This window comes from Penicillium soppii (assembly GCF_028829465.1).
Source record: "Penicillium soppii strain IBT 18220 chromosome Unknown utg000010l, whole genome shotgun sequence".
Taxonomy (NCBI): domain Eukaryota; kingdom Fungi; phylum Ascomycota; class Eurotiomycetes; order Eurotiales; family Aspergillaceae; genus Penicillium; species Penicillium soppii.
Window position 1 is genome coordinate 1,847,801 of NW_026643240.1, and position 25,740 is coordinate 1,873,540.

The 25,740-nt window shown below is 47.4% G+C and overlaps 9 protein-coding genes across 9 annotated transcripts; 4 read left to right on the forward strand and 5 right to left on the reverse strand.

The window, feature by feature from the left end:
* Positions 1–2,081: 2,081 nt before the first annotated feature.
* N7529_011353 (uncharacterized protein) lies at positions 2,082–5,680 on the reverse strand (the record flags this gene model as incomplete). The annotated part of the gene is made up of 11 exons (XM_057246879.1): positions 2,082–2,408; positions 2,484–3,037; positions 3,111–3,697; positions 3,757–3,899; positions 3,950–3,992; positions 4,040–4,104; positions 4,173–4,346; positions 4,406–4,484; positions 4,580–4,951; positions 5,011–5,153; positions 5,222–5,680. The coding sequence occupies 11 exons, from the start codon at positions 5,678–5,680 to the stop codon at positions 2,082–2,084; spliced, it is 2,946 nt and encodes a 981-aa protein (XP_057092228.1).
* A 918-nt stretch (positions 5,681–6,598) lies between these two features.
* Positions 6,599–7,635, forward strand: N7529_011354 (uncharacterized protein; the record flags this gene model as incomplete). Its single annotated transcript, XM_057246880.1, has 3 exons — positions 6,599–6,679; positions 6,760–7,335; positions 7,396–7,635. 3 exons carry the CDS (start codon positions 6,599–6,601, stop codon positions 7,633–7,635), a joined length of 897 nt encoding a protein of 298 aa, XP_057092229.1.
* Positions 7,636–7,767: 132 nt separating this feature from the next.
* Positions 7,768–8,643, reverse strand: N7529_011355 (2EXR domain-containing protein; the record flags this gene model as incomplete). Its single annotated transcript, XM_057246881.1, has 1 exon — positions 7,768–8,643. The coding sequence occupies one exon, from the start codon at positions 8,641–8,643 to the stop codon at positions 7,768–7,770; it is 876 nt and encodes a 291-aa protein (XP_057092230.1).
* An 840-nt stretch (positions 8,644–9,483) lies between these two features.
* N7529_011356 (sulfotransferase family protein) lies at positions 9,484–10,500 on the reverse strand (the record flags this gene model as incomplete). Its single annotated transcript, XM_057246882.1, has 4 exons — positions 9,484–9,973; positions 10,017–10,095; positions 10,183–10,344; positions 10,401–10,500. The coding sequence occupies 4 exons, from the start codon at positions 10,498–10,500 to the stop codon at positions 9,484–9,486; spliced, it is 831 nt and encodes a 276-aa protein (XP_057092231.1).
* Positions 10,501–11,619: 1,119 nt separating this feature from the next.
* Positions 11,620–13,138, forward strand: N7529_011357 (uncharacterized protein; the record flags this gene model as incomplete). Its single annotated transcript, XM_057246883.1, has 3 exons — positions 11,620–12,311; positions 12,381–12,808; positions 12,903–13,138. The coding sequence occupies 3 exons, from the start codon at positions 11,620–11,622 to the stop codon at positions 13,136–13,138; spliced, it is 1,356 nt and encodes a 451-aa protein (XP_057092232.1).
* A 592-nt stretch (positions 13,139–13,730) lies between these two features.
* N7529_011358 (ABC transporter ATP-binding protein) lies at positions 13,731–17,700 on the forward strand (the record flags this gene model as incomplete). The annotated part of the gene is made up of 7 exons (XM_057246884.1): positions 13,731–13,823; positions 13,885–13,996; positions 14,044–14,618; positions 14,702–15,229; positions 15,282–17,216; positions 17,268–17,383; positions 17,445–17,700. 7 exons carry the CDS (start codon positions 13,731–13,733, stop codon positions 17,698–17,700), a joined length of 3,615 nt encoding a protein of 1,204 aa, XP_057092233.1.
* Positions 17,701–18,310: 610 nt separating this feature from the next.
* On the reverse strand, positions 18,311–20,838 carry N7529_011359 (uncharacterized protein; the record flags this gene model as incomplete). The annotated part of the gene is made up of 2 exons (XM_057246885.1): positions 18,311–19,350; positions 19,416–20,838. 2 exons carry the CDS (start codon positions 20,836–20,838, stop codon positions 18,311–18,313), a joined length of 2,463 nt encoding a protein of 820 aa, XP_057092234.1.
* Positions 20,839–21,687: 849 nt separating this feature from the next.
* Positions 21,688–23,738, reverse strand: N7529_011360 (putative MFS transporter; the record flags this gene model as incomplete). The annotated part of the gene is made up of 7 exons (XM_057246886.1): positions 21,688–21,758; positions 21,841–22,008; positions 22,058–22,466; positions 22,514–22,969; positions 23,051–23,440; positions 23,519–23,640; positions 23,693–23,738. 7 exons carry the CDS (start codon positions 23,736–23,738, stop codon positions 21,688–21,690), a joined length of 1,662 nt encoding a protein of 553 aa, XP_057092235.1.
* A 1,103-nt stretch (positions 23,739–24,841) lies between these two features.
* N7529_011361 (CFEM domain-containing protein) lies at positions 24,842–25,548 on the forward strand (the record flags this gene model as incomplete). The annotated part of the gene is made up of 3 exons (XM_057246887.1): positions 24,842–24,925; positions 24,984–25,113; positions 25,199–25,548. The coding sequence occupies 3 exons, from the start codon at positions 24,842–24,844 to the stop codon at positions 25,546–25,548; spliced, it is 564 nt and encodes a 187-aa protein (XP_057092236.1).
* Between the last annotated feature and the right edge of the window lie 192 nt (positions 25,549–25,740).

Consider the following 25,740-nt stretch of genomic DNA (forward strand, 5'->3'; position numbering starts at 1 on the left):
TCTTTAGTATTTCTTCTATTCGCTGTACAGCGTAATAAATAAGCGTAATAAATATCGAGATATGATGTTTATGATGTCGGGCAGTCAAGTGTCAATCTTTTAAGAATCTCATTTATCGGCCCCCAACTCTGCCAAGCATAAAATGGGGGCAAAACAATACTGTTGCCTTGTAAGAAAATTGATCTGCCTTGGTACTAGTTGATCAATCAGCCTCGATGAGTTATAAAAATACGTTGAGATCCTTACTCCATAATTTAAGCAGTATTGATAGGGTAGACCTTGGTCCCCAATCTTGCTAACCTAGCTGATTCACCAGGGCACGGCCAGCCAGGGAACGTTTTTGAATGTAAAATCCGCTTTCTGCAAAGGCCTCTGAGGCACATGCTCCAGAATTCAGCACAAACTCAGGGATTTAGTTCGTTTCAGAATGTCGAGTTCTATTATCCTTCGGGTCCATTACGAGCGGATCCCGATCACCCTCAGAATGGGAGCAATGGCCCCTGGCATGGGGTTACGGGGATCATGAGCATGGACGTATCAAGGGTATCGAAGACTCACTCCGCTATATTTGCCAGGTTCTCGACCAAAATGGACCGTTCATCGGAATTATCGATTTTCATCGGGCGCCTCTCTAGCAGCCATTATCGCTTCGATCTTGGAGGGAAGTAATATCATCGAGGGGCTCGACTTGAAGGTAGTTGAGAAGCATCTCCTGACTCAGGCAAATAGAGACTCACTAATCGTACACTGGATTGCACATCCTCCGTTGTCATTTGTGGTCTGCTTGTGTGGATTCAGGCTGAAAGACCCATTTTATGGAACGGTGTATCGGACCAAGATTCAAACACCAATGCGTCATGTTTTTGGAGAACTGGATTCGATGGTTTATCCTTCTGATACGCTCGATCTTGCGACACACTGTGAAAATGCCGTTACTTTTGCATTTTCTGGAGCACATCGTATTCCACGAAATATTGGACATTTCCCTCTAATTTTGAATGATTTCGTCCGACGTGCTTCAGGGAAGGGAGATGAAGATGAGAGCAACTGGATTGATAAATTATAGGATTGCCAAAGGAGAAATTTGAACCGGTTGTGCCCAAGAGGAGATATATACTCTCAATAATATTCTGGGGGCGTAGGGTTAGATATCTGGCCAAGATATATATCATCTGGCTCCTGTCTCTACCAATATTACTTACATTGATTGCAGCGTTGATTGCCCAGTCACTTCATTGCGGTGATGATATAAATCTAAATACCGTTGTATGATTGAGGTCCACCCTTTGTTGACCGACCGCCTCAGGCAAAGATGTTGACCGTTCAAACATGTTCACCGGACATCGCAAACTTATGAGCGCTAAGACAGGCGATTGTTGAATAATGATACCAATGGATATATCAAGTTGGAAACACGAGTCCAGAACCTTGTAATGAACACGAATCGCCCAGTGATAGAAAACTTTTGCTTCCCCCGCAGAACGCGCAGATATAACAGCACCATGCGAGGAATGCCACCAACTTGGCCAGAATTTGTCAAACGGTTCGCAATATCGCTAGAGCCGGCCGAAAACCTCCCGCAAATAAGTTGCCATACAAACTTCCAACTGCCTCTTTCAGGGCTCAATCTCACAATTCGGTGGCAGCTGTCTCGAGGTCTTCCCCAGTCATCCAATGTTCACATTTTTATCGTCAATTGGACGAAGGACCGAGAAGTGGCACATCGATATTTCCAGAGCTGGATCAACAAGAAAGACATTTTCTCAATCTAATGAAAGATATTGTAGCGCCATCCCCACTTGAAACAATTTGTTGGGTCCTCAATTTAGTATCTAGACGATCTTATTCTCAAGGTTGTGATCAGGAGATTTTGATCAAGGTACACGTGCAACACCGATCAGACAAGGAAATTGGTTCAAGTATCTAGAAATTTATATAAAGAGATATGTGTGATTGTATTGACTTTTCTCCAGCATTCTGGTAGTCAAAACCGAAATGAAAGATATGAAAAAAGATCTGAATGATCCTTTTTCGAGAGGAGTGATACCCAGTGAAACAAAGCCCCCTTAAAGTAGCAGACTTTAGCTCAGTCTGCAAACCTTCATCAGAGTCTGCAATGTGTCGTCGTTTGCTTTGAAGATGTCTCCCATGCTGGCAATTTCAGATGCCTTCATTCCAGCTCGAGTCTTAGCCACACCCGCAAGTCCTTTGCCGCTGCGTTCAGCCTTTACAATTGAGCCGACTCCAAGAACAGAGCCGATTACGTTCATGAGAGCGGATTCAGGGTTCTTGACAGTGTCGTAGATGGCAAAGCCAGCGTTGGCAGCCTCGCCTGCGACGGCGATACTGCGTGCAAGTGTGGCCAATCCAGCAAGGGAAGCAACTTCCTCACCCACGAAAGGAACCACCTTGATTGTCAAGTTAGCTACCAATTTCTTACCAAGAAGCATTGTTAGTAACGATGGAAGCAGAGATTCACTTACCACAAGCACAACGCTAATAATCATCAAGATAAAGTTCTTCTTCTTCTCTTCCGCTTCCTTCTCCTCAGCTTCTTTCTCTTCCTCACCCAGCTTCTTAGCTTTTGCCATTGAGTCAATTGCCTGCATCATACTGAACACGGCAGTGCTGTACACTTGGGCAGGATCGTCGAGCGAGCCGCCGGTCCATTGACCTAGCATCATATCATAGACAGTCGATTGCATGTCATCGCGAAGACTTGGAATGTGGGGCACAGCCTTGGTCATGATATCCTTCGGGTTGGGCACGACCATTGAATCATTCTTGATTGGGAAGTTTTCGAAAAAGTAGTCGTACTCACTTCGACCGCGTCCACCAGCAGGGTCCGTATGTTGTTGTCGAGTATAGTGGCCGTACGCGACATAGCTGTCTGAGATGCCTTCGTCTTGTAGTTTCTTCTCCCATCCATCCTTGTCAATGAGTTTCCATACGATATCCTCATTGGACGGGAATAGAGTAGACCGCCCAAAGTCAGTACATCCGTCATATGTATTACCGCCGAAACTGCAACTGAAGTCTGTTGAGGTGGGTTTTTCTTGTCAGTGCTTGTTCTCTAACGTGCATGTTTTATACTGAAGGGCTTTTCTTACATGATGCTCCTTCTCCAAACTTTGGACTGACACTGGATAATTTAGCTTGCGATCCTCCATCATCAGTCATCATGAGTTCTGTCTCAAGAATCGTTGGGACAAGTTTCTCCATGTATGTGACATAGTAATCAAAAAGCTCATCGTATCCGTTGTTGATGTCGGTGTAGTTATCATATGCCACATTGAGCATTGTGACGAGAGTCTGAAGTGTGAAGACAGAGACGCAGTCTGATCGCATCCCTCCCGAGGCCGCATGAAGCTCATCGAGGGTGTTGAAAGATTGAGAAAAGTCGCAACTCGGATAATCACCAAAAGGCTCGGGTTCTTCCTCGTCGCCTGAGCCACCCCCGGCATAGGTCTGATTCAAATCGATAGCCCAGTCAGATGTTCCACCAAAGTTTAAACCGTCATACCAATCCCTATACTGGAGGTAACTTTTTCGTGATAGCCATGAGACCCAATTCCCATCGTAGATTAGGACATCACCGTGGTATTGATACTGCTCAACGGTGACGTTCCCATAAATTTCGGGGTTTGCGGCCTGGGTGAGAATGTTGTAGATTTCATAATTAGAGAGATAACCGGGGCTGAGGTACGAAAGAGTGTTAGTATAGCATATTTCGCGCCAACGATTTGGAATACGTACGTTTTGGTGCACTCTCCTGCTTCGGCACCTGACTTGGGGCCGGTGAAATGACAGTTTGGTCCACTGCAGCTGGGATCCACCATCTCGAAGCTACGCCCATAGAGGGGAAGGCCTCCCACAACCTTGTTTGATGGAACACCAGCCTTTGTGATCATAGAAAGCGCCCAAAAGATTTCCGTTTGGTTCACCTGACTGCGTAGACATCCACCAGATGGACATCCAGAGCTTTCGAAGTACTGTTAGAAAGGTATTGTATAGCAGGGCAAATTTATGGGTCACTCACTCGGCATTTTTGCTGTCGTAATCCCACTGGCCATGAAGGTCATATGTCATGTAGACAATATAGTCCTTTCGAACAATTAGTCTTTTCAGTCCGAACTGAAAAGTACAAGATATGATATGAGTCCAAGACTTACAACAACTTCAGAAATTTCCTTGATAGGGAAGTTTCTCAAGTACCAGTAAGACGCAGGAGCGGCAATAGAGAGAGTCTTACTTCCCGGCAGCTGAGCACGGACAAGTTTGAGAAACTCAAGGTAATTAGCTCCTGAATCTTTGCTATCAGGGTCAATATCAGGGATATCCTGAGCCTATTAGAAGTCAGTGTCTAGGGTCAAAACCTCGAATTAAGGAAATAGAGGGCCCTTACGCCAGGGTATTCCCAGTCAAAGTCGACACCTTCGAGGCCATTTTTAACGACGAAATCGACGATGTTTTTGGCGAGAGTCCTGCCATTGAAATAAGTATCAGTGATATGTGGTGGTTTGATATGTGCTTGCGCTCATCATAGTTCGGAAATAGAGAGAAGAAAAAAAAAACTCACTGGCGATTGCCATCCTTGACACCATTGCGAAGAACTGAGTAAGTGTGTGCAGAGGTAGAAAATCCCCAACCACCAAAACTGACAATGCGCTTGAAGCCGTCAAGTTCCACGAAGCCGTCCCACTGTTCTTTATAGTTGCTAACATCGACCTCATAAGAATTGGTAATGTTTGCAAAGGCCCAGTGAATATGCGTGTAGTAGTCAAGGCCTTGAAGCTTTGAAACGTCCATTTTCAAGCACTCGCGATCCTCTTCGAAACTTTCATAGTATGCAATACGTCGAACCTGCTTAGGACCCTCGTCATTATTGACAATCTGAGTACCACAGTTGGAAATACATCCGTTGGTTCCCTTCTTGGAGGTTCCAGGCGCTCTATTCCCTCGATTAGACATGAAATGAAAATTGGCAAAAAGTATCTCATAGGCTCTTACCCCGTTGTAGAATTGGGCTGTTCACAGAACTCAACAGTGACACCACATTGACCCCATTTATCACAGCAGGCATTGAGAGGGCATGGATTTAAGTTGGTCCAGTTGGTGTATGGCATGCCCTTAGGCTCCACAGTTCCTTTAACCTATGGTTTATTCAGTTTTAGTAGGCTGCCAAATATCATAGCCAGTTTCATTAAATAGAACGACTTACCTGTGGGCCGCAAAGCGCATCGTCCGTTGAAGATGGGAAGGGAGGGGTACCATCACTCAGACAGATATTTGCACCTTTCTGCATCTCTGTGCATCCTGCCCATCCCCAAGTGTTCTGGTTATATTTTTCGATTGTGCCTCTCTTCATCTTATTGGCATCTTCGATATTCGAGCAGAATTCATCCGGCTGAACTGTGTAGCTATGGCAGGAGCCATCGGAGTTCTTCTTGGGAGAAAAGTCTGGCAAGGATCCCGCAGAGCAACAGATATAATCTCCCTCCTGAATGTGGTTGCAGAAGTTATCACCTGTGTTGTACGTCGTGAGTTTATCCTGCGATATACCACAACGCTGGGCAAGATTGTAGCATCCATCACCGCCGTTAGCCGTGATGTATTTGCAAGTACTTCCCAGGGTACTAGAGACGAGAGACGATAGCACCAGAGCAGCGAGGAGAGACATGGTGCTTCGAAGGGAGGGTGCAAGTTGACATTTGACACACAAATGGAAGTAGCATGGCCTCTTATAGATTTGCTCATCGTGGACCCGCCTGAGTATACCATATCTACGGATGTAAGTTCACACTGCAAATTGATTCTCCACAAGTCCATCCCCGAAACGACCGCGCCGCCCCTGAATGTCTGCTCGGTACTGCTCTGCGTACGGAGTACAGTTACATCCGCTTCGAATAGCCAAAAAAGCATTCTAGTGCGCAGTCGTGTGGATATTTTCATCCGTTCTATCCGCTCGGTCTTTCAAAATCGAGTTACTTGGCCGTCTTTTCTTGGCGATAAATAACTTTAATAGATACTGATGCTTCCCTTTAGAGTTTAGCTTCTAGATGCCAAGGCCGAGGACCCACAGGGGGCTAGTAACCTCAGTGCTTAAAGGGTTCTTTTTAGCCCCAATTGGAGCTCTAACTTTGCTTCACATCCACTTCAAATTTGGCCCCCTGTGGACTAGTATTCGCTTAAACGGCATACGACGCACACTTGGTGAATTTCGAATGCTTTAGTTTAATTTGGAATGACCAAAATGAAATAGTATACACCATGTCTATGCGGGAATTATCACGGTGAAAGGGACCTCGGGGCTGCAAATATGAAACAATGTGGGCCGAACAAATCTGCCTTGGCTGCGCCATGTGGATATTCTACTTGGCATCAAGGGTCAACAATGCAAATATGGATCTAATCGTATCCCAAATCCCCCCCCCCGAGGTACTTGTCCTGGTACATCGTAGGATTAAGGAGTCTGGTATTTAACGCAAGTCAGTCAATTTCCGTATATATAAAGTTCGACTCCTTCTTTATCAATTCATTTTGTCATTCAAATCTTCCCTCGGAGTCTTGGTGCAGATTGTTCCGATCACCTGCCACCATGAGACTCTCTATCGTCACCTTTTATGTCTACCTTCTCATTACAGGGGCGCTTTGCAATGAATTTTCAGGTCCCTATCAGGTAAGTTGCTCACCAATTCCATCATAGTGCACGCTCCTTTGTGTACTTTCAATCTAATATATGCTGACTCGGCGACATAGTCGGTTTTGATCTGGTATGCTTACCGCATGGACATTTTGGCCAATGGTGCCGATGGCCGCACTCTTCTCAAAGGCTCTACGATGCCGGCCACTGGACCTGATGGAAGCTTTACATTTGATGAGTTTCTCAGAGCTCTTCAAAGAGTTAGTAAAAAAACCAAGCTATGGACTGGAACGTCCGGTGTTGGCACAGAAATGAGCCCGAATGTGGTTGACGCCGCGGTCGGTATTGCCGACGCCGCCAATACAGGTAAAAAGACTGATAAATATCACAATTCGGTGGATGAAAAGCAGCTATTTCCCAATATTTTTGGACCTAACTCGGCCGACACAAACTATATCGAACTCTTTGGACATATTTTCGAGAATATGCAGGCAAATCGCAAAAAGGTCTCCATGGATGGGCCCTATGGCAAAACCACCCAAGCCAAGGAACTCAATCAAAAGAGTTTCGATACGGCTGTTGACCGGTCACGGGAGGCAATTCAGGGAGTGCGCCAAGGACGGCTTGCCGATTTGGCCGACAAGCAAATCAAGGCCGTGAACAAATTCATGTCAGAGAAAGGAATGAGCTCGGTAAGTCTTTGGCTAGGCAAAAGATGAGAATCTGGATTTTTGCTAACTTAATATCTATAGGAGGCGGTAACAGATGACAAGTCGGCCATGGAAGGGAAGCTCAAATGGAAGGAGATCAATACAGCGGCAACTCTCGCAGCGAACTCTGGTGCAACGGCAGAACTAAAACAGGCTTTCATTGCTTATACTGCTGAGAACTACGGGGGCGAAAATGAGAAAGGCCGACGAGATGCTCATCTGGCGGCCTTGCAATTCACCCAAACAGCCGAGAGCCGACTTTGGAACTCTGACTTCTGCTGATTGATAATTGTCTATCAAATGGATTCTTTCTTATTGTTCTATATTCAACTAAGAATCTTTCTTGACCCGATTGGACCAAGGTTCCATAGAAAAGATTTATTGCTGATAAATTGAATCTGATGGATGCATATACTATCCAGAAGATAGCCTCTCCTTGTTGTAGCTATTACATTTCGATACACAAACACGGAACATAATAGCCGGATGCATTTTCGACAATAATCTATCCGATCCCATTTTCTTGATAATGTTGTCTTTGAATTGCAGATTGAGTGATTCTGGGGACAACCGTTCAAGACGCCCAGGAGAAGACAATTGGTCAGAAAATCTGTACAGAGCATTTATCTTCTCCCGATTAGACAAGGGGACAACTTGTACAGGCGCGTCGCCTAGTAATCCAAACAAGCCAGACTGTGCGGCTTCTCGGAAGTTAGCATGGATAATAGAAACATGCATGATGACCCAGCAGCTGGGCACCTGGTAGAGTACATCAAATCTTTCTTCTTCGTGGTCGCAGCCCGCAGAGAACCACCCGCCCATAATTGAGGGACTGCCGACTACCTGACGACTTGACCAGGCTAAACAGGCTAGCGCACTACCGGAGCAGTTTTCGTAAATCGCTTCATAGTGAGGAAGCCAATTAAGATGCGCAGAATCTCGCTTGGGGTCTACCCAGAACATGTCGGCCACGCCATCACTTGTGGGGGAGACCCAGACAGCATCAGCTGGTGAATCGTCGTAGAAATCATCTGGCACGATACCCCCTGACTCGTGGGCAACGTTACGCGACTCTTGGCAAACGCGGGTGATGACAGGTGGAAGACCATTCAGAATAGCTGTGGATTTGACTTGGCAGGGATAGGAGCCATCGGCATTGGGTTTCTCATAAAGGCCGAGGCTGGTCGGGAAATCCACTTCCCATACGCGGCATGGTAGGCATAGACGCCAAATCTCCAATCGCAGCTCTGCGGGAAGCCTAGGAAAGAAGTGAAATGATTTCTCGGCCATGAGCAAAACTTTCGGGGCTGGAATGCCTAGTCAGTCAATGAGAAATTCAGATCCACTCCAGGATAAATGGAAAACCTGCCGGTACAAAATAGTTCTTTGACCGTAATGTCAAATAAACTATGGCTCTACTGAATGCAAGCAGTATTCATTAATGGATATTGAGGAGTTGGTGGGTTAAGAAAGAGAGAGCTAGCTACATGAGAGAAATACTCGTGACTAAGCATTCACCTACACCCGTTCCCGTGTGTAGATGAGCCGGGTTCCCGCTGAGCGGGACCACAGAAAACTTCAGAGGGTCCACAGAAAAGGCTTATATAATCTGTGGTCCCTGCCAAGTCAGAGGCAGAGGGGGTCTATAAATTATGTAAGCTTTTTTCTAGACTCCCTAAGGTTTTTCCGGCCGGATTAATTAAAGTTAAACCCCCTTATTGGGAACTATATTCAGCCTCTCTTTTAAGAATTACAGGGTGTATTATAGCCATCTTTACTACCTTTATATCATATTTAACAAGAGAAACTATTCAAAAGCAATCTATCTTTTAAGTTAATATAAAAGAGAAAGGTTAAAACGAACAAATTTATAGTATTACAGATCGAGGATGTTAGCCTGTATAGAGACGGGCTCTACGGTTGAGTTAGACCTTATGGGTATGTAAAATTGTATTAGGATAACAGAAATTTTCCAAAATTTTTGTCAAAAAAACAGTATTATCTAATCATGAAATTTGTAAGAAAAAAATTATGATTTGGCGTGTATCATTTCCCATGCCATGTTTTTCTTTGAATAAATTAGGCAATTCCAGCTATACAGGTTTGATATATAGCTCTTCAGCTCGTCGCTCATATCTCTACTGTGGTTATTACTGAAATCACAACTTCAATAAATCGACCCACACCAAAGAGATGGAAAATAAGCATCACCCCTACGGCAGGCCATAGAAGTCCCAGCAATCGCTGACATTCACTATTCACCAAGGCCCAAATTCTACTTGTTGTTTCCTTCCCTGTATTTCCGTTTGGAAAGCGTTTGCCTTGAGGGACGGGGCGTCCGAGAAATTTGCATAACGGTTCCCAACCTTCCTGAACACGATATTCTAGCAGGTTCTCTTTCGGTACCATTTCCCGTACCATTTTGTAATGAGCGTGATACACGGAAATTCCATGGCGCTGAAAGTCCCCGTTGAAATAATCCGTAAAGGCGCGGATAAACATCTTACGGGTGAATCGATTGGGGCTGTGGGTGAGGATGGCGAGGGTATCCACGACCGAGGACCAGGGGTGAAAGACATTGTTGAGAAGGGTGGCTTGCACAGATCTTTGTACATGCCAGCTATTAATGGCTATTTTAACACTGCAAGAGGCAAGGGACTTACCTGTGCCATTCTTCGGCATTGCGGTTTGTAAGAATTACTTTCGCTTCTGGGTACGCTTCGATAAGCTCCTTTGCGAAGACTGCGGCGGGAATATCGGTCACAGCCTATGACTGATCTATTAGCACCATTACTATCTTTGTCTGAATGTAACGCACTTGACAATGACCGAGAAGTTGATCCCATTCTGCGCGGCCAAATGGTTTTCCAACACCGTCCCATTTAGCAGCCATTGCGTCGAGCCACATTTCACAGTCGCGAGGATTCTCAGTAGCAGCAGTATACCCATGATATGTATCGCAATACCCTAATTTAAGCAAGGCCCTCCTAACTGCTAGTCATTGCTGTCAGTATTAGCGAATCTTCAGAGAGAAGCTGTCAACATACAATCCGTTCCAGTTCGGCTCATGCCTAGCACGAGTACCTTCATCGGTACCGTTCGCCGACATGTCCTCCGATCAATGTTGGTTGGGCATTTGGTCTGCATTGTCGATCCCGAGAGGCTCGTGATATTAATGAGGAAGGAAGTTGAGATGTACACGTATCGTGCTGTGCACTATCTCCTTAGCCACGGCAAGCTCAGCATTTTTGTGATGCATGAAATTGTTTTTTCTTTGGGCCATGTGGGTATAATCCGATTAAATGTACGGGGCACTACTTACTGTAAACATCAAAAAGACAAGTGAACAAAGGATAGAGGGTGAGATAGCTTGGGATTAAAGCGATGATCATCTCCGCATGTAGAAGGTGAGCCAGGTACGATCATCGATAGCGATCGATATATTGTCATGTGGATCCAGTAAAAAGAACTTTATCGACGATCTTTAGTCACCCGATCCTTGGAAGATCCTTGGAAGATCCATAGCTGTATATCAATGTAGTAGCCTTTGCAGTATCACACCGCTTGATTGCAGGACATTGGCCCCAAACATGGATATTCAAAGAGCCGATCGAAGCTGAGAGATCACATTCATCATGCTCTATATTTCTATGCATGGATCTACCTCGTTCGGATTGATATATTGAGGATGGATTATTTCCAACGAGCTCCTATTCGACGATGCAGGGGTGTGGAAACATCCTGCATTTTAAAGCGCCTGGAGAATTTCGAGTTAGTCCGAGTAAGGTTCGGGTATGGGTTGTAATAGTAGTAGGTTCCATTTACCCTGACCCCTCGCAAAGCGATATGCAGTCTACAGCAACGATATGTATCCCTGTATGTTCGGGCATAAGTCCGCTCGAAATCAGTTTCACTGGTGCTTCCTAAATCTTGGTCAGACCGACCTGAATCTACATTTGGCCTAGATCATCTTTGACTGTCGAATAGGTAAAATGTGATGCGTATCGACTGACTACATTAGGCCTGGAGTCACTAAAAATAGAGACCGAGAAACAATAAAGAGAACGAAATGGTGAAACTGAGTTCGACCCGCGCTGTATAATGCGAGAGGACAGAAAGATACAAAATAAAAACACAAAAAAATCTTCGAACCCAAAACCAAAACAGATCGTGATATTACTAAATGTAAGACTACTGTACCTCATAAGCTTCTACCCTTACGATCCTGCTCCTTCCTCTTCCCTTTCTTTGTGCCTTCGCCCGAATATGATAGTCACCGACCTCCAGTCCATCAACCCTGCTCTGACACAAAGCAAGCTAGGTTGGGGACGCCGGGATTCTGCCTCATGGCAACGTGGCATCATCACTGCATTTTTTATGCTAGCATGCCCGGTCATAGTCGTGCTACCGTGGATCGCACTTGAACAATTTGACAATTCAATCGTGGCTACGATTTCCGCATTACTTCTTCAGGGTCCCGTGCAGTTCCTGTGGACATACTATCCGCATCTCAGATTCGACGTGCTCTTCGCCTATCTCGGATGGGTGGTCTTTCAAGGGGTGCTATACAGTATTCTTACCGGGAATGGAATACATCGAGGCCAGACAACGCCATCGGGACATATTCTAGAATACAAAGTGAATGGGTTCGCGGCCTGGACATTGTCGGTGACAATAGCAATTGGATGTGCGTGGATGGGGGTGGTTGACCCGAGCATTATCGCTACACATTGGGGCGCTCTCTTAGCCACTCTGAATGTCTACGGAATTATAATAACAGGTATATTCTATATTAAGGCTCATCTATACCCGACCCATAAGAGAGATCGGCGATTCAGCGGCTCCTTTTTCTACGACCTCTATATGGGCATCGAGCTAAATCCCCGCCTCTTCGGCCGGTACTGGGATGTGAAGCTCTTCCATAACGGACGGCCAGGTATTATTGGTTGGGCACTCATGTCAGTATAATTCCTATCGCACCTAGACAAAACGGAAACAGACACTAGCTGACCGTGTCCTAATTTAAGTGATCTTTCGTTCATTGCCCAGCAGTATCAAAAGCATGCCATCGTCACGAACTCGATCATCATCACATTTATCCTCCACTTGCTATACATCGCCGACTTTTTCCACCACGAGGACTGGTATCTCCGCACTATCGATATCGCCCATGATCACTTTGGCTTCTATCTTGCCTGGGGATCCTCTGCATTCCTACCGTCTATGTATACACTTCAAATACAGTATCTCGCACGGTCTCCGCTTGAACTAAGCCCTGCTTTGGCAGCTTTAGTTCTTGCGGTCGGAATCGGAGGATACTACATATTCCGGTCAGCGAACAACCAGAAGGACAATTTACGAAATTCGGGGGGTAAATGGCAAGACTCGGAGGTGATTGAGTGCTCATACACGACTGCGGATGGGGTGAAGCACCAATCAATTCTTCTGTGCTCAGGTATGTCATCCCTATGCGAGCTCTGGCTATGTAATTTCTGGCCATGTGATATCTGGCTATGTGAGCAATCTGGCTAAGCTATATAACGAAATAGGGTGGTGGGGCTTTTCGCGACATCCAAACTATCTGGGTGACTTGTTGCTATCGTATGCCATGTGCGCCACCTGTGGGTTGAATCACATTTTGCCATGGTCCTACGCGGTTTTCATGACAATGATTCTGACACATCGTTGCCTGCGTGATGAGGCAAAATGCTCGAAGAAGTACGGCGAGTACTGGGAGGCCTACTCTGAGAAGGTACCATGGAGGCTGATGCCAGGGGTTTGGTGATGATTTTTGAGAAACCAAGTCCAATCTAGAAAGAATGTGATAAAGAGAAGCAGGGTTAATTCTCTAAAAGTGACTTGATGCATTTAACATGTAATGTACCTAGTAGGTCCTTTCAACGTGGGTCCAGATAATTTACAAATGTATATCAATTATATCACGCATTCTAGATACGAAGCACAAGAATCGGACGAATCAGGTTATATCTTCGCTAATCGAACAATATGTAAGGTGCATTCAAAATGGGGCGGCGCTCATCCATAGCTCACCTAGGCGGCAGCGACCTATCTATCACTCGGAATTACGTGGCTTGGGATCCTGCATCACTCCATCCGAGTCCACACTATACGCACTGACCCGTACTGTATCTGAAATTGAATCTTACATTGATATTGGCATTGATGATCCACTCATCTGATTTATTGAACACGGCTCCACCTCAGCTGGTGTTATTGTTGTTGTACATTCCGGGATCACCACCCATCATAGCTGACCGAAGCATAGTACGGAGGAAGGATACTTCTCCTAGAAAGTAATATATTTCTCTTTGGCCTATATATCATGACAAGTGAGCGCATACAGTGATAGGAAGATAATGTTTAAGTATGCAACCGGGATCGATAGATTGGTTCTGCTTTTGGCTACCGTCGCGGCGGCTGTAGCGGGCGCTGCACTGTCTACAGTCTCCGTAAGTTGTGTACCTCTTTCTTGGATGCACATTTGTCGTGACTAAATTGATGAAACGATAGGTCATTGTTGGTGCCTTTACTCAGCATTTCAGTGACTTTCTCAGGGCGAAAGTATCCGCGGAAGACTTTGCCCACGATATCCGGCACCTGGCCCTATATTTCATATACCTTGGTATGGCATGCAATTAATCCTCAGCAGACCCAAGCTGACTTTGTAAGGGCTGATCTCCTTTGCCGGGATATCACTCAGCACGTTCGGGTTTACCTGTGTCGCTGAGTCCAGCACTTACCATCTCCGGAGGGCATATCTGTCATCCCTCCTGAGGCATGATGTTCAGTACTTTGAGTCTACTGGCCCTGGAGAGGTAGTCTCCCGTCTCACGACCGATATGAGTCTCATTATTGACACCTTGTCTAACAAACTGTGTCTGCTGTCAACTGGCCTCTTCGCTTTCGTGACTTCGCTGATCATCGCGCTATCTCTCAACTGGCGCCTGGCTCTGGTTCTTATCTGCATGCCCATCACTATGATTGTGGTTATGGGAACACTGGGCTCATACATGAATAAGATGCAACAAAAGACTGCTAGCGAATATGCGAAATCCGCAAATTTTGCCGAGGATGTCTTTTCCTGTGCTCGCAGCGTGATGGCAGATGGGGCACAAAGGCGGTTGGAGAAGCGATATGAGAAGATTCTCATACCTGCAATGAAGGCAGATCTGCGGAGTAAGGGAGCTATGGCGATGATGGTCGCCATCGTAATGATGGTGATCCTTTGGGGCTACGGACTTGCTGTGAGTGCACCACCCCTCTCTTTTGGCCGACGGCGGTCTAACAAGAAGGATGACAGTTCTGGCAAGGAGACCGATTCTTACAGAACGGCGATGCCACCTTACGCGAAATTGTGACGGTTTTGTTGACATGTACGATGGCTGGTGTGGTTTTGGGCCAATCTGCACCATTTGCTGCCTCAGTCATGCAAGCAAAGGCAACCTCCACCGAAATGTATGCCACTATCGAGCAAGTATCGTCTATTGGTCCTCTTTCAACATCTGGAGAGACTCTCGAATCTTTCACTGGGGATATTGAATTTCACAAGGTCAAATTCGCGTACCGCTCCAGAGAGACGAAGATCGTTCTGAATGAATTCACCATGCGGATCAAACCCGGAGAGTCAACAGCGGTTGTTGGTCCATCGGGAGCTGGCAAATCAACCCTTATTGCCCTTTTGGAAAGGTGGTACGATCCATTAGAAGGGAATATACATCTTGATGGACGACCCATCAACGAGCTAAACCTCCGTTGGATGCGATCTCAAATTGGGCTTGTTCCACAAGACCCTTTCCTATTCAATGCCTCAATATACGATAACATATGCTACGGGCTAGGCGCGGAGGCGGAAAAGGTACGCTATTTGTCTTTACTGCTCTGACCAACTTACGCTGATTGTTTTGTAGCTTTCGACAGAGACAACCACAGAAAAGGTGTATGAGGCAGCCAAACTAGCGAATATACATACCTTTATCCTGGGCCTCCCTGGAGGATATTCAACGAGAGTCGGTCAAGGTGGCGGTCTTTTATCGGGTGGTCAGCGCCAAAGAATTGCTATTGCACGAGCAGTCATCTCTAACCCTCGCATCTTGCTACTTGATGAAGCCACGGCGGCATTGGACGCGAGGAACGAGCATGATGTTCAGCAGGCTCTTCGGGCGGTTTTCAAAGGACGAACCACGCTTATAGTTGCACATCGTTTGTCCACAATTCAGAGAGCCGACAACATTGTTGTCATGAACCACGGAAGACTCATCGAACAAGGAACGCACGAGGAACTGATGTCTCAGCAATCGATGTATTCAAAGATGGTTCAAGCACAAGAAATCGGAAACATCCCTCTATTCTACCACTCCAAGAAAAAGTCATTCCATGAGGAGGGGGCCTTCCAGAAGGCGGAATCTTTCGCCTTGGATGCGGACTTTGTCAATCCGCCCGCTAAGCAATCAACATGGACACTTATCAAACTTGTCTGGCATCTAAACCAACCCGAAAAAGCCTTTATACTCCTTGGTATAGCTGCCAGCGTATTTGCAGGTGCCGCCTACCCGATTCAAGCCATCTTCTTTGGTAATGCCGTCGTCTCTATTGTCTCTCCAGTCCTGAGCACAGATGGTCATCCCCCTAAGTTCTGGGCCCTTATGTACCTGTTCCTCGGAATCGCTCAAATCGTACTTTATGCCCTACAGGGGACGTGCTTTGCTGTCGCCAGTGCCCGGCTTGCTTACCGCACCCGCACCCGGGCTTTTGCCTCCCTTATCAACCAAAACATGGCTTTCTATGATCAAGTGGAAATATCTTCCGGTTCTCTGGCTGCCTTTCTATCAACCGAAGCTAGCAAATTGACAGGTATCAGTGGGACTACTTTGGGTGCAATTCTGAACAGTGTCATGACCCTCATAACTGCCATTGCAGTGTCTTGCTCCTTCGGATGGGAACTGGGTCTGGTAGCTACATCCACCATTCCCATTCTGCTTACGTGCGGGTTCTTACGCTTCTGGGTGATATCATGGGCCGAGTCACGTACAAAGCGATCCACCGATGCCGCGGGTATTGCATGTGAGGCTACTTCAACAATAAGAACAGTCGCCGCCTTGGGGATTGAAGAAACCCTTGTGAATCTTTATTGTGAGAAGCTCCGAGCCGAACGACCTCAGACGTTGCGTTTCAGTCTCGGATCCAGCACCTTGTATGCCGCAAGCCAGTCCCTCGTTTTTTGGGTCACGGGCTTTCTCTTCTGGTACGGTGGTTCCAAGCTGGTCGCATCCGGTGAGTATACGGTCCAGCAATTCTTTATCTGTTTCACAGCCGTCGTCTGGAGCTCCCAGGCTGCGGGCATGGTATTTTCGTACGCTCCAGATATCTCAGGAGCCCGACACGCGGCCGCTCAGCTGGCCGATCTTCTTTTCAGTCAACCCGCTATCGACCCGACTTCCCATAGTGGTGATGCAACCCAAGGCATTCCAACTGATGTAGTATTCTCGTCGGTAGACTTTGGATTTCCTTCCGCTCGTGGCTCCTCGGCAGTTCTACATGACATTAATTTCGCTGCTGACAGCGGCAAGTTTACTGCCATCGTCGGCCCTAGCGGCAGTGGGAAGAGCACCATCTTGAGCTTGATTGAACGTCTCTATGATCCTATTCGTGGTACCGTGATTGTCGGCGGCAAGGATATCCGCCAGTATAATCTGGCTGATCTGAGAAGGCAAATTTCCTTTGTAGGCCAAGATTCCTGGATGACAGGTGGGACAATTCGAGACTGCCTGCATAGCGAGGAACAAGACTTATCAGATGATGAGATTGCTGCTGCATGTCGAGATGCTAACATCTACGACTTCATTGTGAGAGACAAGGCTCTTCCGATCATTCAACATTGACTAATTCATGTTCAGATCTCCCTCCCTGCTGGCTATAGCACCCCAGTGGGTGGCAAAGGAAGTCAGTTGTCTGGTGGCCAGAAACAGAAAATCGCCATTGTGAGAGGACTATTGCGGAAGCCCAGGATACTGTGAGTTCCTCGCCAACCTCTGAACAGAAATTAAAAAAACCAATCGCTGACTCTTCCAAAGTCTTCTTGACGAGGCAACCTCTGCGCTTGATTCGGTATCCGAAAGACAGATCCGGACTGCTCTCAACAGAGTCGTGGAAGGGCGGACAACAATTGCTGTTGCCCACCACCTGGCTTCAATTGCCCATGCGGATTGTATATACGTCATGGATCAAGGAAGGATCGTTGAGCACGGCCGTCATGATGATTTGCTTACTCGGAGGGGTATGTATTGGCGACTTTTCACACTTCAAGATCTTGAAGGCAAAGAGCAATAAAGGTGATACGCTTTTGACCATGGCGCTTTACGGCAATGACGATCCGGGATCAAAAGTAATCGATGCAATTCTTTTGCATGGAGCAATTTCCAAGGTTGGGATTACCCAAACAATAGGAAAATATTGAGGCAACTTGCCTATCTCTTAGGGGACAGATCATATAGTTGGTCTTATGACAGGATCAAAATTGGCTGAGTTGATAGCCTCGCTGCGAACCCCCGAAGGGCTGGCTGGATTGGCCTCAGTGAGATCGCTTTCATTCTCTAGCTACTTCTATACTATCGCCATACTTTCTAGACGGAATGTACGATATAGTACGATATAGTACAGATAATCAGGGACTGTAGCAAACAAAGCACACAAAACAAATCCAAAGCGAAATCATGGTAAATATCTACTACATGTCCAAAATAACAGCAACTGACATAAATTATACGAAGCGTCCAAAGTCATGAAAAACATCAATATCCACATCCAACCTCCCAATTCCAAAACGCCAATAAATCATTCAAACCTAAAACCACATCCAAGTCCCAATAGACATAAACATATAGATACACGTGAAATACATATAACATCACAGCTCAGATCTCAACGAACAGATCTGAGCTCAAAGATCTTCCGAGAATCTCGACTCCCGACGGGTACTCATGTTCTCGCCAATAATCGGCGGCGCGGGCAATCCCTGCTCAAGCGCACTATTCTTCAAACTCTGAATATCGGTGCCCTTAGAATGAGCACTCGGGACTTCCGAGTCGCGCCTCTCATTGCCACTGCCACTAGCAGTACCATTCATAGGCTCATCATCACTCCTGGAAACCGTTCTCAAGAATGTCCTGCGCAAGCGATTCCTCTTCTTCCCATTCCCGTTTCCATTCTTCAAAGACTCAGACCCCGACTCCCCGCTTCGCGTCTTCGTCACGTCAAATTCATTACTGTAGTAACTCGACGAGCGGTTATGCGTAGGGATGGGATCCGAGCCATTGATGGGGTGGGACGACAACGCCGTGCCGCGCGGCTCGTCACGACCGGTTAGTGCGGCGCCGCCTTGAAAGGAGGGCTGGCTGTCTGTGAAGTCTGGGCCTGGTTGATGGGGGTAGACGGGGACGGGGCCAGATGAGCGCCTGGCAAGGCGATCCCGGAACCAGGTTTTCAGCTTGGAGTCTGCGCGGGGGCTGGAGACTGGTGGAGTGAAGTGGTGGATCGTTGTGGGGCCTGTGGCGGCTGCGTCGCGTTGGGTGTGCAGGGGTGCAGATTGGCGGCGCGGGATGGCAGGTGGGATATCGTCCGTTGGCTCGTCGGTGGGCTCTTGGGCGGCCTCTTGGATCTCCTCGGTTGGAACTCGGGTCTCGTCTTGTGGTTCGGCCACGGCGGCGGGAGCGGCGGCGGGCACGACCTCGATGGGAAGGGCCGCGCCTGCTGCCTCTGAGTCGCTGGCTTCCTCCGGTATGACGTCTTTTGATACGTCGGTTTCAGGAGCTGCGATTTCTGGAGCTGCGGTTTCAGCGAGCTCCTCTGCAGGTTCTTGGGCGACGGGTGAAACGGCATGAGCTTGGTCGGTCTCAGATTGCTCGACGCGGGCGCGCTTGCCCTTTTTTCTCCACAAGAAGAATTTGGGGACAGTGACCTTGCCCTCGGACTTGTTCTTGCCTGTATGTGTAGTATGCGTGAGAAGGTGTTGTTTAAAATAGTTGCTAACTGGGCGGGAAACTGACTCTTATCCTGCTTCTCCAACTCCCTCACTTCAGCCTCGCGCTGACGCAGGACAGCAGCATGTCTCTGCCTCTCCTCAGCATCCAGCCTCTCCTCAATATCATGAGCCCGCTGCTGCTCCGCATTTTCAGTAATTTCGTCAAGCGCAGGCTGCAATCTCGACCGTGCAACAGCCTCAACATCAGCATAATCCATATACTGCTGACTACCAATCTTGACGCGATCACCCTGCACAGTAGCGGCCTCAAATGCCTCGGCCTCACGCCTCACGCGCTCCTGGGCAACCTCATCCCATTCTCTCTGCACAGAAGGCGGTGCGCGCCCGGTATTCGCATAGACCCTGGCCTCCATATCCTGGAGCGTCTGGTCGACATTCCGGCGAGCAGCCTGCATAAGCAACTCCCGATCCTTAGTTCTGCGCACATCAACCTGGTCCAGCTTCGTGCGCAGACTAGTCATCTGGCTCCTGATCTGACGCGACTGTTCCGCGTCAATCTGCGATGCATCGGCATCGCTAGATGTCCTCTTGCGACGGCTCAGTCGCGACCGCTGCGGCTGAGGAGCTGTACCGTAGTACTGCTGATATTCCGCGTGCTCATCGTGCATACGAGCCAGCTTCTCGGCGGCGCGTTTCTGGGCAGCCTCTTGCAACGCTATCGCGCGTCGAACCGCAGATCCATCTGCAGTCGATACAGTCTTGCGGTATCCCAGCTGGCTCTGACCTTTTTGGGCTGCTAGGAGGGCGGGATCAGACACCCCTGATCCCTTATTGTCGGAGACTTTGTACATATCCTTTGCCATTGAGATGGCAGCTGCGCGCAGGGAGTTTTTGTAGTTTTGCTCTTCGATCTCGGCCTGGACGGGCGGGGCTGAGGTATACAGTTTCGCATTGGTATTGGCGATGTGGTGGATCCGGCTCGCTTCCATTGTGCTATTTAGGTGGTCCAGGGGCCCATCTTGTTCGACGTGACGGACATTTTGTGACGCGCCCGCGGCGGAACGGGCATATGGCGCATCGGACGCAATCCCTTGGTCGCTGGGTACCGAATCTGCCCTCTTGCGCGATGTGCTGTAAGCATCCGTGGCGGCCTGGAGGGCCTTTTCTTTGGGATGGCCACCGACGGCAGTGTGATGGTATCGGCCAGTGGAGATGGCACGTGTGTGGGTGGGTTGAGGAGCTTTGGGTGAAGCTTTATTCTGTTCGCGCACGGCGAGCAATGCCGCACCCAATCCCTCGGCGCTATGCTGGGTGGTGGGTTTAGGCTGCTGAGGCGGTGTGAAGTCCTTGACGCATAATGCGGCCTTTTCAGCGGCGGGCTGCCTGGCCGGGGGGTGCCATATCTCGACCGGTTTGCGATTAGCGTGGGCGAGGGCCGAGGCGGCCGAGGCGTGGCTTAGGTTTGAAGTATCTATCGTGAGGCGCATCGTTAGCGTCGCTTACCCTCATATTTGATTGAGAGAATGCAATACAAAATACTTACTGTAGTAGGTATTTGGCGCAGTTGGGGCGCGAATAGATGCCTTGCGCTCTGGATGAGTAACATATAGGGCAGCTGTGGCGGCTGATCCGAAGTTAGTGGAGATCTCCGATATATGTGGATAATACGTGGGATGCGTGGGATAGAAGATGAATGAAGCTTCGCTCGATCAACTCTTACCATCGTCTGCTAGCCGGGACTGGCCAGGCATTTGCGCAGTTGCCATTTCTAAAGAATGGTCTCTAAGTGCAAGTATCCTCTTCAGAAAGTTAGAAAAAGGGGAATTTCACCACACTATAAACGATGGGATGGAAGTCCGGAAGCTTCTTTCACCCCCGTGACGTCGGCTGCAACGGAAGATCGGCCAGAAGTGCAAAGCCATTGCATCATCACAACTGATTTTCCTCGATCGATGAGCGGAAGAGTCCCACAATTTGGTTAACTCGTTAGGAACTTGGAGGAAACTTGCACTACTAGCGTTTTCTAAGTGGAGCAAAATGGATAAAAATGGAGTCCGCTTTCAGCCAAATTTATGTGACTGTGACGTTGGGACTTGACTATGTAAAGTACTATATCCTTAATCTCCCTAGTATATTCTTAATCTTCTCTAATGAACCCTGATCGACATTGTACATCTGCCACGTTCTGAATAATAATTTAATTTTCATGATCTACTTGAACGATCTACATGTGAATAAGTAGATATAGTTATCTGACAATATATTGTACACCTCGAAAATATCATAATAGGGAAATCTCCCTCGAAGAAAGGGAAAGTTCTTCATCACAGCCAACATTAGCGGAGACGAAGTATCTCGAGGATGTCATGACGTGCAAAGAACGATCGGTTCCATTTCCCGAAGATATCTATAGGCAAAAAGAAAAAAATCCGGCGGTCAGTTTGGTGGATCACGATCAAGAGCGGGTAGACTTGAAAGAATTCTCTTACACATGGGGATACTCAGTAGACAGATGCCCACTTGAATACTACCAATTACAACCATGGTATGTTTGATACCCCCGTGGGCAAACCAGTTGTAAGCATAGAATGTCAAGACAAAACTGAACATGTTCTTGAAAACGAGCATGCAAGTAAATGCCTCGACGGCCATCTCACCTAGTACAGTCAGCAATCTTATAAATGGGTAATTGCCGACATTACTCACGATGAGCGTCCACAATGTAAAGCGACGCAGCAACGGCACCCATCACCATACCGACAATCAAGAATGCGAAAAAGACATCCGGCAGTAACCAGTCATAGCGCATGACATCGTTCGCCGTCCACCCGAACCCATACAGTCCGATCCCACAAAAGATGAGCTGAAAGATCACCAACAAGATACGGAATTCTGGCTCATATCTGCCGTGGTTCAGTCGGATCATCAATTTGTTCATGGAGTCGGAAAGTAGGCCGGACAGGACCAGACCCACTATGGAGCCGATGAACGCGCCCGTGTACATATACCCGGTCTTGTCTTCATCGAACCACATGGGGGGTCCGAGGAATACAATTGCTAGAACGACACCTACAAACACAGCCCAGCCGATAACAACCCCTTGAATAAGGCAAGCCTGATCACTGATTAGCGTCAACCTCACTCCTATACAAATGCACATACCCAGAGAATGCCCGGATGTAAAAACAACGGGAACGGACGAAGGAGTAACTTGAAGAAGTTCTCATCCGTCTTTCGGCCGTTGAACAGCCTGAGCGATTTGATGAACGAGTCCTTCTCGGGGACTGGCATCACCGCTTCAAGGCTGACGCCATTGGAGCTAGGTCGTAATTCCTTCGTCTCATCATTCGATGCCCCGCTAAGGGATACATGAGACTCTGCCGACTCGCCCTGACCACCGCTGCGTTTGAAATCCGTATTCAAATGCTCCGGGCGGCGGAATGCAGTCTCAGGCACAAAGAAGAACATCAGGGGCAGCGAAGCGCCGAGAAAAATGGCAACAAAGTAAAATGACCATTGCCATCCCATCGTCTTAGTGATCTTGCCCACGACAACAGGAGTCAAAAAGGCAGCGCCGAACAGCGCGACATTGGAAACGGCCATTCGTTTGCCTCGTTCCTACATAATTATCAGCTCCGTCTCAAGCATTTGGATCCAAGGCTTTCTAAAAAAGATAAAAATATAGAAAAACCAACTCACATGAACAAAATAAAGATCCCCTACGCAAGCATTAACCAGCGCCTCAAAAGGTGCCAACGCAACACCCTGAAAGATTCTTGCCCACAGCAAACTATTATTATTCTTCCCGCTAGCCCCAGCCCAAATACAGCTAACAATCATCAAGACATGGCCGAGCAAAAATAGATGGCGTTTTCCCCAGACTCGAGCTGTCGGCACGATCAAAATACCCGCGACGCCAACGCCGCAAAGATGGTATCCGGTGAGCAAGGCGGCAGCGGTGAAAGTGATTTCCTCATAGTCAGCGATGGTGACTGTGTTTGCGGCCAGGATGGACGAGAGGGTTGTGCAGAGGACTGTGACGAAGGAGATGATGGCGAGGATGAGATCGCGGCGCCATAATGGCCAATTCTAGGACGGATTTAGCTTTGGTGAGCGGTTGTCCGAGATCATAATGGTAAGTGGAGGATCAGCATAAACATGACATACCAATGGGTCATTGGGATCGTTGCTGGGCTGTGGGACTAGAATTATTGATTGTGTTCCTGTCGAGTCGCATTTCAAGTTAGGGGGTTGGTTGTTAGTCTCGTAGATGTCGGATGTGCCTGTGGCTGTTAGCCTATGATCTATCTATATATCGGAGTAAGAAATAGCTTTGCTTACCTGGCACATGGGCCAGTTTCTTGTCTTCCAAAACTCCAAGACCCATGATTGCAGGTTATGCAAGGGTAAGGGTAAGGGTAAGGGTGATGGTGATGATAGTGAAGATGAAATGGTGAGGGGTATTGGAGAGAAACCAAAATTATTGAGAAAAAGCAATCACTAACGACATACACATACGCAGTTGCAATTGATATTCCACCTACAATATAGAGACCTTGACAGAACCAATAGGGGTAATTATAAGCATCTCGATAGATCGTAAAGCGTTTTCACGCCCTCGGTTTATAATTCAATTCACTTAAGGACCGAACGTGAAATGCTGCAGGCACAGTGTTTATCTATTACTGCTATTGGTTCTTTCATATGAGTGTGATTCAGGCAGTGTATCCATACCTGTGGAACTTATGAGCCAATGGATTTACGGTAAGGTTCGCCCCCAATCGCCTCCAATGTCTCACTTTATATTGTGGGGAAGCCACTGACGAGATTGTTCCCGGAGAAGACCCTGGTTTCTGGGGGATCGGCGCTTTGAGCCGAGGCTGTCACGTTCAAATATCTTATAATAGTAGGTCTTAGGATGATAGAGAGTCATGAAATCTGGGATTGGAGCGTACAAGAGTGATATTCTACATAGTCCTACATACATCTATGTAACTATAGATATGTGCACAATGTACACATTGAGATGTGACACGAAGAAAAGCGCTAAATGTCTTTGCTGACCCTGTAAAACCTTCCCTGTTTAGTGCGTTCAACACGTATTTTATTCATAATACATGGATCGTACACCGATGATCCATTCTCATCACAGGTAATACAAGTAATTTAGCTAATTCCACGCCCACCTCCTATATAGTTATATAAAGTATTCTGTCTATTGTAGGACTAAAAATTCCCGCTATTTTAGTTTACAAAAAAATGCCACGGCCGAGTCAATGAATTACCACTGATACATGTCCAATTGGTTAATACGAACATATGAGACCTATCGATTGGATCTACGCAGGTACCTGAAAGAGTAGCCTGAAAGCAAAACCCTGTGAAGATCTCAAGTTCAATTCAAAAGCGGGGAGGCCCTGTACTTCTTTACGCTTTTTCAACTTCCCCAACACTTCCAATCCTCCAACTTGAAATTCAAACTCAATCGCAATGAAGCTCAATATCGGTTTTTCCCTGTCAGCTCTGCTAGCTACAGCCTTCGCTCAAGGCCTAGGCGATCTGCCTGATTGCTCCGTACGTGTTGACTCTTTACATCGCAAATCTCGCAGTACTAACCACCTCATCCAAACAGAAAGACTGTGCCACAGGTGCCATTCCCAAGGAATGCGGTATTGATTTCAAGTGCATCTGCGAAGCCAAGTCATTCCTTAGCGATGTCTCCTGCTGTGTTGCCAATAAGTGCTCCCCGGCAGATCAGGAGAGTATGTGATTCTCGACTCGCACCATCTGGACCGACTATCATTGTATGTGGGTATGTACGAAGCACATAGCTAACACCCCTCACAGCAACCCTGAAAGTCGCCAGATCCCTCTGTGCTCGTGGCGGTGTGACCGATCTTCCCACCGCAGCCGTCTGTTCCAGCAGTGCAAGCTCAACTTCAAGCTCAACCTCCTCGACCGAGACCGGAACTACCACTGGAACCAAGACCGCCACTAACGCCTCGGCCGCTACCAAGACTGACGGCAAGACAACTACCACTGGCACCAAAGCTTCGACTACGGACAGTGCCTCGAGCTCGGCTAGCGCATCCTCTTCTGCTGCAGCGACTAGCACTGGCGTTGCCGGGATCAAACACAAGGATTCTTCGCTCGTGGCTGCTGCCGGTGCCGCTGCCGCGTTTGCGATTCTCATTTAAATGATGGCTCAATTTGAGGACTGAATGAATTTCATCAATATCGGGCCTCGTGATGGCATTGAATGTGATGAATGGGAATGAAAATTGATTTCCAAAGGATTATGTCTATATCTTTTTTTCCGAAATACTGTTTCATTGCTCAGCTACGGGATCCAGGAATCCGCTTAACTTTGCAATTGACATCATAATAAT